The sequence below is a fragment of the Ambystoma mexicanum genome, chromosome 1q (genome assembly GCF_040938575.1).
Source record: "Ambystoma mexicanum isolate Mex_15411 chromosome 1q, UKY_AmexF1_1, whole genome shotgun sequence".
NCBI classification, from domain to species: Eukaryota; Metazoa; Chordata; class Amphibia; order Caudata; family Ambystomatidae; genus Ambystoma; species Ambystoma mexicanum.
Window position 1 is genome coordinate 1,424,671,343 of NC_090922.1, and position 11,297 is coordinate 1,424,682,639.

An 11,297-nucleotide genomic window follows, 5' to 3' on the forward strand; every position below is an offset into this window, starting at 1 on the left:
GTTTTAATTTATTTTTAGTTTAAACTGAAATAACATGCGCTTCTCTTGAGTACTGTTTTTTAGGAACCCTTTTGGTAGCTCATTAATGCTAAAATTGGAAAAAGTTGGTGTCATAGGGTTTGGTTTGCAATTTCAGTGTACAGTCCCACCGAAAAACGCTTTGGGTGCGACTCGTGGAATTCTTGCACGGTTCAAAGTGACTTTGTATTGCTGAAAAGTGACTTTGCACTGCTGACACAAAGCCCGATTCATGGAACTGTGCATAGTGTATTTTTGCAGTGCAAAGTCAGTTCAAATGGTCATTTTTGCAGTAAAAATGACTTTGCACAGTTCCATAAATCAGGGTTTATGTGAGAAGTGCAAGGTCACTTTACAGCAGTGCTGATCTTAAAATGTTATTCATTCTCTGGTAGGGGATACAGTAAAGATTTATCAAATTGCAATTGATAGTGACTTAAGAAAGGCAAGTTGTGGTTGAAGGTAGGAGCTGGGAGGTCTATTGTAGTCATTCACATCACTTCTCTTGTGCGCAGAGAGCCAAGTATTATACCAGCATATAATTTTTGCGACAATTTTGAGGACCACCCACAAATACACGCAAGTCCCATTTACAGCAGGGGGCGGTGCTATGTTTTGAAGGGGTAGGACTGGACCCTGCAGACACGTGCTGAGCAGTGATCTGCCCTTTTTCTGACTTTAACTTACTAGTGCCTTCCATGGAAAGAGCTCACCGACGTGTCTGCCCGTGCAGTATCCAGATACATAAAATAACCAACCTGCAACAGTTTGGTTTATGGCTGTGGAGCCACTGACGTTCTGCTCATTTTACGACAGAACATATTGCTTTCTAAATTGCAGACTAGGGGCATGATTCACAATTCGTTTTTCAATGAGGTCATTCCATTGAAAAACGCGCTGGGACCCGGGACCTTCAACTCGATTGGGATTTTTCTCTTTCAATGGTCTAATTTAGGGATAAACCTGTGTACTGTCAAGTAAAGGTCATCAGGGAAGCTATGGGTTCTTGTTTGTGCTACCCGCGCTCATTAGGCTCTCTGGTGCTTGGTGTGCATTGTCAAACTGGTCCTGTGCACTTTTGAGTTTGGGCTATTGCGTGGCAGCGCCACCCTTGAAGCCGAAACTATTACATTAGAGTATAGATAGGCAGAAATGCATGTGAGAAAGGACACAAAGCTTGAAGTTGTTGTTTAGTTATTTCCCCACCCATTGACTGACCATGGCCATGCTAATCCCTATGGCCATTCCCACCCAGTTCCTGTCCAAAACACCTCTACCTAGGAACTTTTTGAGCTTGCTTTAATGAAGCACTCGTAGTGGCTGCCAGTTTTTTTTTTCTTCAAAGGAGTCTTCTGAGAATTGAATGTAATTTGAGTTATTGGTACACTACTGGTGTAATAAAAATGTCTTAACTATCGCTGCTTTCAGCCACTCTATTTATAAGCTACGGGAATATATTTAGCTTGTGTACGCATTTTAGGAATTTACCAGGAACTGCTATTAGATGCCCAGGTATTTGCACCTGCTACCACCAATGGCCAGTTAATACCACTGCGGCAGTGCCTGGCAAGTTCTTTTCCCATGCATGCACAAAGCCCAAACTATTGGCATTGCCAGTGCTTGTTTTGTGCAAATACTGGTGCAGAGTAACCTGTATTTTGTGCAAGTTACACTCACTTCAGGCACACACAATTACTCCCTTGCAACCAAATTTAAATTGTCATTATTTTGTGACCTGTCTCGTCATCAATGTTTCCCATTAAGCAGCTTGTAGCTATAATGTATGCTTTAGGCAGGTAGAAGCCACCAGCGAGTCGCTTTGCACAATTCTGTTCACCAATCAAATGAAGCTCCTAGTGGTTGTTTGTAATGGGACATTGGAAACTCATAGAGCAGCTTTCATATGCTTATGCTCCATCTCACATTCCGGTGCATGAACTCCATTTCAAATCGGTTAGAATTGTCTGTAACAGCTCTCTATTATTTTCATATTATATTTGTGCTCAAATTACTTTTATTTCTGTGTGTAGGATCAGATTGTGAAAGAAGATAACATAGATGCAGTTGGTAAAAGGCTGCATGAATATCATTGCCAATATCAGGAGAAGAGCAAAAACTATGATGGACTCTATGAGGAGTACACCAGAACATCACAGGTCAGTGAATGGTGACGTCTCAACCTTTATAGCAGAATACATTACTGTACGGGAAGATTAGCATAGTGTCTTTTCTATTATTCACTCTTGTACTGCTCCCATTTTATATAAGCTTCTCTCAGATTTTAAGTTAACTTCAGAAATGTATCGACCCATATACGAATGCTCTTCTAGCCAGGTTACTATTCTCCTTTATCGCATTCTATTACCCAGCCTTGTTGCAGACAGGGGAATCTGTATGGTTGCCACATCCTGGCTTTAATCCCGAGATTGACATACAATTGGAGCAGCTGCCCCCTGTGCAGCCTGTTCACTTAACAATTTGTTTCTGTTGCAGAAACAAATTGTTAAGTGAACACACAATTTGGGGAAATGGAAAGACATCAGATTTCAGGAAATTAGTCTTAATCCAAGGCCATCTCCAATTATAAGCTTTTATTGTCTGGTATATGGTAATGCAGGGATGTGTAATCGAGTGACAGAAATAACAGAGGTGCATATTTAAGACTCGATGATAGGGGGTGGGTCCAGCGGCATCCATAGACGCCCATGTGCTGTTTCGTCCATACCTTTTTTGATGAACAGAATCATTCAGTGTTCTTTCCAGCCCCATCAGTACAGTGTACGAGTTCCTTTATTTATGTTGGTCAATGTGGAACACTCTTCATGTAAGTATTTACTTTAATAGAAGTTTTTGTGTCTCCTTTTAGGAAATTCAGATGAAGAGGACGGCAATCGAAGCCTTTAATGAAACAATTAAAATATTTGAGGAGCAGTGTAACACCCAGGAACGATACAGCAAGGAGTACACAGAACGAACGAACAGAGAGGGCACCGAAAACGAAATTGAGCGGTAGGTAGAAATATATTATCTTTGTAGCTTCTTTTTTGACACATTAACCCCTCTTGAAGGAATCCTAAAATTTAATTAAAAATAATTGATCAGGCTCTGTAGAATCTGATATTGCCCATTGTTAAGCATAAGTGTAGTTGGAAAGGTTCTATGTGTAAATGTCCCCAGCAAATATGTGTTTTAAAAAAATGTAGTCATTTACTAAAATCAATTCTAAGTGTTAAAATGTGCCAGTAATAGGATCTCCAAGAAAGTTATTTTTAAATACACTAAAATTCAAGGCTGTAACCCTAACAATGACCCAAACCTTTAATAAAACCTCTTCAATCGCCCTAACAGTAACCTTCAGCAGTACAGCATTGTATGTGCACGTTACTCAATACAAAATCAATGGTAAATGAAAAGGTAATCTAATTCAAACCTCATTACCACCTCACCACAAATGACATTGCCCTTGCCCTAACCCAAACCCTTGCTCTAATTCTAACCATAGTCTTACCATAACTGCAAACTCTGACACTTACCTTAATGCTTACTTTGCTTTAATCACAAGGCTTATCCTAACACCTGTCCTACACCAACATCACCAGCCCTACACAAGTTCTCAATGTATTTATTTTACACTTACCCAGACATTCTCTATTAGTCCTAGCCTTACCACAACCCCTACCCTAACACTTACCCTGATACTTAATCTACCCTAACAACTAACCAAACCCCAACATCACTGGTCTGCAGCAACCACCCTAACCCTAACTATTAACCTAATTCTAACTAAACACTTTACTCTAACCCCTATCCTAACTCCTATCCTTAACCCAAGCTATTGCAAGCCCACAAAACACTCCCTAACAATTACCCTAGCAGCACTACATTTTCGGCACATTTTCAGCTGCATTTTGACTACATTTTGCATGGCAACTTTTTCACTGCAGAGGTATTTTCACCATGACATTTTCACTGACTAAATTTTTGCTGGCAACATATTCAGTGGATAACGTTAGATATCATATTCCCTCTGTCTTTCAGGTAGGAATATTTTGTGTACAAGAACTTTTCATGGTAATAATTGCCCTGTAACGGATGGTTCTCTCCCTTAATCCTTGATATTTTGGGTGCTTCCTTTAAAAGAGGTGTTTTTATTAAAGTCTAATTTATTGTGTTTTAGTGACTCTTTTCTTTAATAAGGAATGTCTGAGCACACTACAGATGTCATTTTCCCCTCACTGAAGGCCCTCACTGAACTCTGCGCAGGAATAGGCCATTTGACTTGTTGGCAGATTGCATTGTTTATGAAAAGTTCTGATCGACAGCAGTCACATTTGTATTTACTGGGCACTGACTGTCAATGGGTAAAAATAAATAACTTCTTTAAAAGTGTAACAAAAACAAGTTGATTCTCACTCAATCATCTTTTGTTACAAAGACAATGTTTCGCAAAGAAATAGAACTAGTTACAAACATAAATCCTCCAGAAAAAAGTCTATAATTTCCCGTGTTATGAAATAGCAAATGAGTAGGTTTTTTTGTTCTGTTCGCTATGCGAAAGGACCGTCTTTTGTCCAAACAGCTCTTGTGCAGGAGACCATTGCTGTAGTGCCTAAAATCTGTGTTGTGAAGTTCGCTCTCTCACATATTGTGCTTCCCTGTTAATTTGAGTCTGTAGAACATCCTCTCCCTGGTGAGCCATTCTTATTGGTTTGCTTTTTCACCCAGGTCTGATGCTGCTCAAGCTGCATTATATTTTGGCAGCAAATGTTGATATTCCATGGTCTGTTCACCGCCTGGAGCTGACATTTGAAATCCTCAGCCCCTAGTCAAGCTCTGACCCTTTATCAAACCACTAAACTTAAGTCTACAGCCTCAAAACACAGAACCTAAGTCTTGGCATGGCATAAGGTTCCCACCGTCTCCTGCTTTTTGTGACAGTGGCTTCCACACTCTCCCTCACCATTGACTACGATGTCTTGGGCTGATGGGAGTTGGAGTCAATAACACCTTGAAAGCCAAAAGCTACAAGCACCCAGAGCACCACATTCAGTACTTCTTTCTTTTCTGAACACCGTTTTTTAAATCTCTTTTTAGAATTATGATCAATTTTGAGAAGCTGAAGTCCCGACTTGGTGAGATCCATGATAGTAAAATGCGACTGGAGCTGGACTTAAAGAAACAGGCATTGGACAACCGGGAAATTGACAAAAAAATGAACAGTATCAAGCCTGACCTCATTCAGCTGCGCAAGATACGGGACCAGTACCTGGTGTAAGTAAAGTTTGTGCACATACAAGTGAGGAGCACTGTAGGTAAATGCATCAGTTTAGGAGTGGGTCACTGGGTCATGGGATTCCACTACCAGCAAGATAACTTGGTTTATTCTTGTAAAGGTGTTGGAATGAGTTCAAACTCTTTTGCACAGTGTTAATCACTGTGTTACTTGTCAAGTTCTTTGATAATAGTTTGGACATCAATAATATAGATGTCGAGGAGAGAGAGAGAGAGATGTACTGATAGCATTTTGCTTGAGGGCAAATGTTGGATTGGAGTGTGTCTAAATGCAACTTGGGTGCGTATCATTGCATGATTTTAAAAATGCGAACAGATTTAATGTAATTTTTAATAATGTGTCACTTTCTATATTTTGAAAAAAATCTGTTTAGTTACCAAGTCGCCTCTTGTAAAAAATCATTTTTGAATAACTTGTGGCCAACAGAGCTCCTTAGCCAATGTTGCATCTATTTTTTACACAATATCATTCCTTAGGTTTGTTCAAATCAAAGTGTACTAATGATGCAGTTTTAGGGACAGTGTAGCACCATTCCTTTGTAGGGTCATGCAGCCATGCTAGCAAGAAATCACATGCCAAGCTGTTTATAGATACTTAAAGGAATACATATATTTTCTTTTTCTCTTGGCAGATGGCTTAATCACAAGGGAGTGAGGCAGAAACGAATAAATGACTGGCTGGGGATCAACAATGAAGCTATTGATGAGTGAGTGCCTTTACTCTTGTAAATTCTCAAGTAGCCGAGCTTCAGTTTGTTCATTATGACCACCGGATATCCCAACATAAATAGTAAGGTTATTGCACAATGTGTATGTAGGACCTTATTGCCTTGCAGTCGAACAGTATGTAAACCTGCCTGTTTCCACATAATAATCCTTAAAAAGCTATATTGGTTCTCAGTTGTGCTCTTTTTATTTGTGTGGGCTTATTTATGAAGCTCTATCAATGCTCTGTAGAGTGTGGAAATAATGTCACTTGTTCAGCTGTTTAAAATGTACTAAAAATCACTCTTCTTCGAAATCTTAACAAGTGCTATTATACTATCCCGTGGTGGATCCAGAAACTGCCCAATAAAATAATGATTAGAATGACACGTTCTCGCACATAACGCTCGTGTGCCTCACTCCGAAGAGCAGCTCCGAGGACGACTCCAGACAGTATTACTCCTTTTAGCCAAACGATGCTTGTTAATGACCTAGATTGCATCCTTCACTCGGTGAGTCTCCTCAACCACCATTTATGCTACTATATTCCTAATCGGATGTAAGTGTAGATACGGTTTTATTGTGGCGCCGTTTACATGCCATGGAAACGTAATCTCAAACCAAGTCTTGCTGCAATAATGTTCTGAAACACAAGTGGACGTCCAATCGCACGTTTTCCTCCCTCCGTGTAGATTCTGCAGCACCGTCAGCACTGAGGAGTTGCACAGGCCCATCTCGGAATTGCTTTTATTTTTAACCGCGTCAAAACCCCCTTTCCATTCCCTCTGCAAGGGCGCAGCTGCTCCCAGTGTTTGGAGTCAGTCTGACATGAAACCTAAAATATCCGAGTCGCCATGGACTGTATGTAAACTTTGCTATTTTAATGCCTTTCTCAACTAAACGGCCCCACCCTTGTAGCTCATGGCAATTGTGCGTGCAAACTCGCTTTGGTGTATTGTTGTGTTTCCAGTTCCTAGTTGAAAATGCATGCTCTTTGCTTTAAATGGGCCAGTCCTACCCGACTCTCGGTGCCTGCACTCCCTGTTTTTGAGAATGAGTATCTGAACTTCTCAAACACAAAAGAAAGTATTTCATTTAACTGTATCGCAATGAAGCACTAAGCTCTTGCAGCCTTTGCTGTGGAATGCCTTTGCCTCTCTCCCCTCCCCCACATCCTCAGTTTCCTTAAGGGCCTGATTTAAAAAAAAAAGTTTTTCAATGGGAAAATCCTATCCAAAGACGTATTGTAAATCAGACCCAAAGTCTCCTTCATAGCCCACCCCTCATAACAAAAGGATAGCGAAAAATGCAGGCTCAGAGCAATTTTTCTAGTTGGGCTTTACCTATTACCCATGAGGGCACCTTGAGAGTGTTCATATGGAGTACGGATTGATATGTAAAGCCTTGGCAATTACTTAAAAAACATTTTAACTTTTTATTAGCAGTTTCTTCTAATATGTAAATGTTTAAATAATTCGAATAGTGAGGAAACACTTGCGACTGAAAACCGACACATAACTCCAGTTACCAAATTCCTCATTAGTAGATGATGAAAGCAAGCAATAATAAAATACCCATTTTAGAGCTTCATTGACATCTATGACGTCTGCTAGTTTGACACGCTAAAAGAAAGTCCTTTTTATTTGAATATTCAAAATGTCTTAACACAACGAATAACAAGAATCGAAGTTTGTGTTGAAGAATCCCTGATTTACTGCTTAACCAAGGTGTGTGATGCTTGGCAAATAATTTCATCTCATTGAATTGCCTGCAAAATGAAGAGTTCCCAAAACCTACCATCTATATATCTATATAGAAGTGAACCTTTGTGGGTTTGTGGCTTCGCTTATGTTCCATATACAATTCCACACGGTTTCACCAATCTGCACCACATTTTGCAGAGTCACCTGTTAGGACACTGCATACATTACACCTGGACATGCCACCCCTTACCCTGGATTTCAGCAAAAGTAAAAATGTGTGGGGTTGTGGCCGCGCATGATCCCTTTATGATATGTCATTTATAACGCGCCTGTACAAAGGTGTTTCTAGGCCCGACAAGACAAGGGAGGGAAGACAGAGAGAGGACAAGACAAACTATTTTACTAGGTCTTGTCATTCAGATTGTGCAAGAGCGAGACATGCAAGTGGAATGGGGGGTTGCCAGGGAGAGGGAAGAGGAAAAAAGGGCAGCATTGCTCTGAGTAAGTGCAGCCAGGGCAGCGCGGCTCTGGGTAAGTTCAAGGAGGCAATGGACTGTAGAGGTAACAGTTACAGCCCCTTAGTGAGCGGTAGGCCTGGAGGCAGTGCAGGGGTGGCTGGGCAGGCAAGAGCCCGAAACCCAGGGAGAATCTGAAGCAAGCCAGTCAACCAGTCAGGACAGCAGACTGGTAGGTCAGCAGGGGAGGGAGCGAGGGAGGGAGGGAGGGAGGGATGGACGGACGGACGGAGGGAGGGAGGGAGGGAGGGAGAGAGAGAGAGAGAGAGAGAGAGAGAGAGAGAGAGAGAGAGAGAGAGAGAGAGAGAGAGAGAGAGAGAAAAAGAAGAGGAGAAGAACGTTTTCAGCTGCTTCTGGAACTTCAGGTGGTACGGCTCAAGTATGAGAGGGGCTGTAGTCCAGTCTAGAGAGAACCAGACCTCTGGATACAGTGAGCTTCTGGGGAAAGGTGAGAAAGGGAAGAGTACCTTTGAGGAAGTACAGCTGGCAGTGGGTAAAGAGTGATTACAGAAATCGGGCAAGGCTGGAGCAAGGGTGTCAATGTGGCCCTTGATGGTTCCAGAGCAGCAGGGGAGCACCTGTTTGGATGACCCTTTCATAGATCAGGCTTGTCTAGAAACCTTGTTAGGTGTTGTAAGAGAAAGAGGGGAAAGGAGGACCGCACTGTTTCACCAATCTGCATCAAATTCTGCACATTCACCTGTTGGGACCCAACAGACATTACTAGATACATGACATTCAGACACCCCACCCCTTTACCTGGATTTCAGCAAAAGTGGAAATTTGCTTGTGGGTTTGTTGCTTCGCGTATGTTCCAATCTGCACTTCATTTCGCACAGTCACCTGTTAGGACCCTCCGGACATTACTGGTTTTGTACCATTTGGACACCCCACCCCTTTCCCTGGATTTCAGCAAAAGCCAAAATGTGTGGGTTTGTGGCTTGGCAAAGAGTTGTTCATTATACAATTCCACACCGTTTTACCACTTGCACCAGATATTGCGTAGTTTCTTGTACCTACGAGGGAATGAAAGTCCCGGACCACGCCAGGTATATCAGCTAATCTTTTCTAAATCACAGTACTGGTGACAAAACGGGCCAAAAGCAGTCTGTGAATGATGAACATTTTTGAGAGATTGTTGCAGTAGGCTGAAATAATCGGTTTTAAAGTTTATGATTTAGTAGTAAATCATTATATTGAGACTTTGATTGAAACCACTGATGTTTCAGCACAGCATGCTCCCAAGGCCAGGCTTAGAAAAAAATACAGACTTAGAGTAAAAGAGTGTGTGAGGCCGTCACTGAAGTGGGAGTGAGGGGAGGGAGAAAGATAGAAATGGACACAAATAGAGAAGGAGACACAAAGAGCAAGACAATGGAGAGCTATGGAAATGGAGTGGGATACACCATGTGAGATTAATCGAGTTGGGTCAATGAGCTTCATCCGGGCTCCTGCGTGGGAGCAAACATTCATGCTAAACCCCTGGCCACTTAAAGCCTCGGCACGTGAGTGTTTGCCCTTCTTTTCTGCATTTAAAGCACTGGGCAAGCTCCTCACTACACTGTCAATGCATGCTGTTTTATTTATTTAGCTTTAACAGGCACCTGAGTTGTGTGTACCCTGTTCGACGGATTTTGTACCAGCTCTCCCTACACGGTGACTCCATCAAATTCTTTGCATGGCTTCTCTTTCCCCAAACATCTTCACGGTGGTGGGAGAATGCCTATTCTATTTAGCTGTGAAAATGGAAAACTTGCTATTTAACCTCTGGCGATGATAAATCGACAGCACGCTATCAATTCTGCTTTTTGTAATTCAGGCATTCAACTGAATGGAAGACATAGTAGATATTAATTGCGTCTAAAACAGAAAGTGCAAGTCTGTGATCACCTCTAGACCCTATGGAACCCTATGTATTGTCATCCATTGGTAGTGCAACCCCATTTTAGGGATTTTCTGAAACAAATCAATAATGTAATCAGTCGTGTACATAAGCTATTTTGCCCACTTCGCCTTATGACGTGTGGGAAAGGAACACATACACCTGAACAGTGATGGTTCTTTTAAAAAGTTAAACCAATTGAATTGTCTAGATATTTTTTTAATATTGTGATATATATAGGTGTTTGTAAATGCGTTAATTGTGTGTTTTTGTTACCAACGACTGTGTCTCTTTGCTGCTTTAATTGCTGCTTCATTCACCAAATTTCTTTTACATTTGAAGATATTACTATTTTGTAATATGAAGTGAACTAATTTTACTGTCTTAAATCAGTGTGTGTGTGTGTGTGTGTGTGTGTGTGTGTGTGTGTGTGTGTGTTTTGCAAACGGGGAATGACATTCAGTGGTTTTTCACTTGATACCTCTGACTTCGGGCTGTAATTTGTCATTTATTTTTAACCACCCATTGATTGGTGTTCGTAAAGCACTGGCCTATTTCCATGAAGCAAACCTTCCGTCAAATTTTGTGGTGGCCCTGTATTGCTACTAGTTATTATGGTTGCACTCACAGACAATGCTGATGTTGAAACTCTCTCCTTAAACGTTGGGCTCTTTCATTGCATTCATTCATCTGTCACAGGGCAAGGCCATTACTGTGTAAGATTACTAGGTAGTTATATTTTTATTTTATTACTCCAATCATTGTGACAAATGTTGTGCGGCTTTCAGTAAGCACAACAGAGCATTTTAGCCTGCGGTTTGCATGATTCTTGTTAGAAGGTAGAGCATTTAAGGTAGCTGGATATTTAGCTACACGAGTTCTCAGTACTCTTGTTGTGGGTTTTAACTAAAAGTATTGTGTGTAATGTAAGGGGCAATTCTTTTAAACTGATCAAAAGTAATGTTTTTTTCAGCACTTATTTTATAAATGAGGAAGAAGAAAACCTCCCACATTACGATGAGAAAACCTGGTTTGTTGGCGACATCAACCGTACACAAGCAAAAGATTTGCTTCAGGGAAAACCAGATGGATCGTTTTTAATACGAGAAAGTAGTAAAAAAGGGTGTTACGCCTGCTCTGTGGTGTAAGTTTATATCATACTTTGCCTTTATTTTTTATTGA

The 11,297-nt window shown here is 41.1% G+C and overlaps 1 protein-coding gene across 4 annotated transcripts in view; it reads left to right on the forward strand.

The window, feature by feature from the left end:
* The window catches only part of LOC138548668 (phosphatidylinositol 3-kinase regulatory subunit gamma), a 37,173-nt gene that overhangs the window by 15,645 nt on the left and 10,231 nt on the right, over nucleotides 1-11,297 (forward strand). For all 4 annotated transcript variants that reach the window (XM_069642292.1, XM_069642289.1, XM_069642291.1 and 1 more), the window contains exons 5-9: nucleotides 2,049-2,174; nucleotides 2,885-3,027; nucleotides 5,113-5,289; nucleotides 5,943-6,017; nucleotides 11,089-11,259. In XM_069642292.1, the coding sequence (XP_069498393.1) occupies nucleotides 2,049-2,174; nucleotides 2,885-3,027; nucleotides 5,113-5,289; nucleotides 5,943-6,017; nucleotides 11,089-11,259 (692 nt within the window). The remainder of the gene's footprint in view (nucleotides 1-2,048; nucleotides 2,175-2,884; nucleotides 3,028-5,112; nucleotides 5,290-5,942; nucleotides 6,018-11,088; nucleotides 11,260-11,297) is intronic.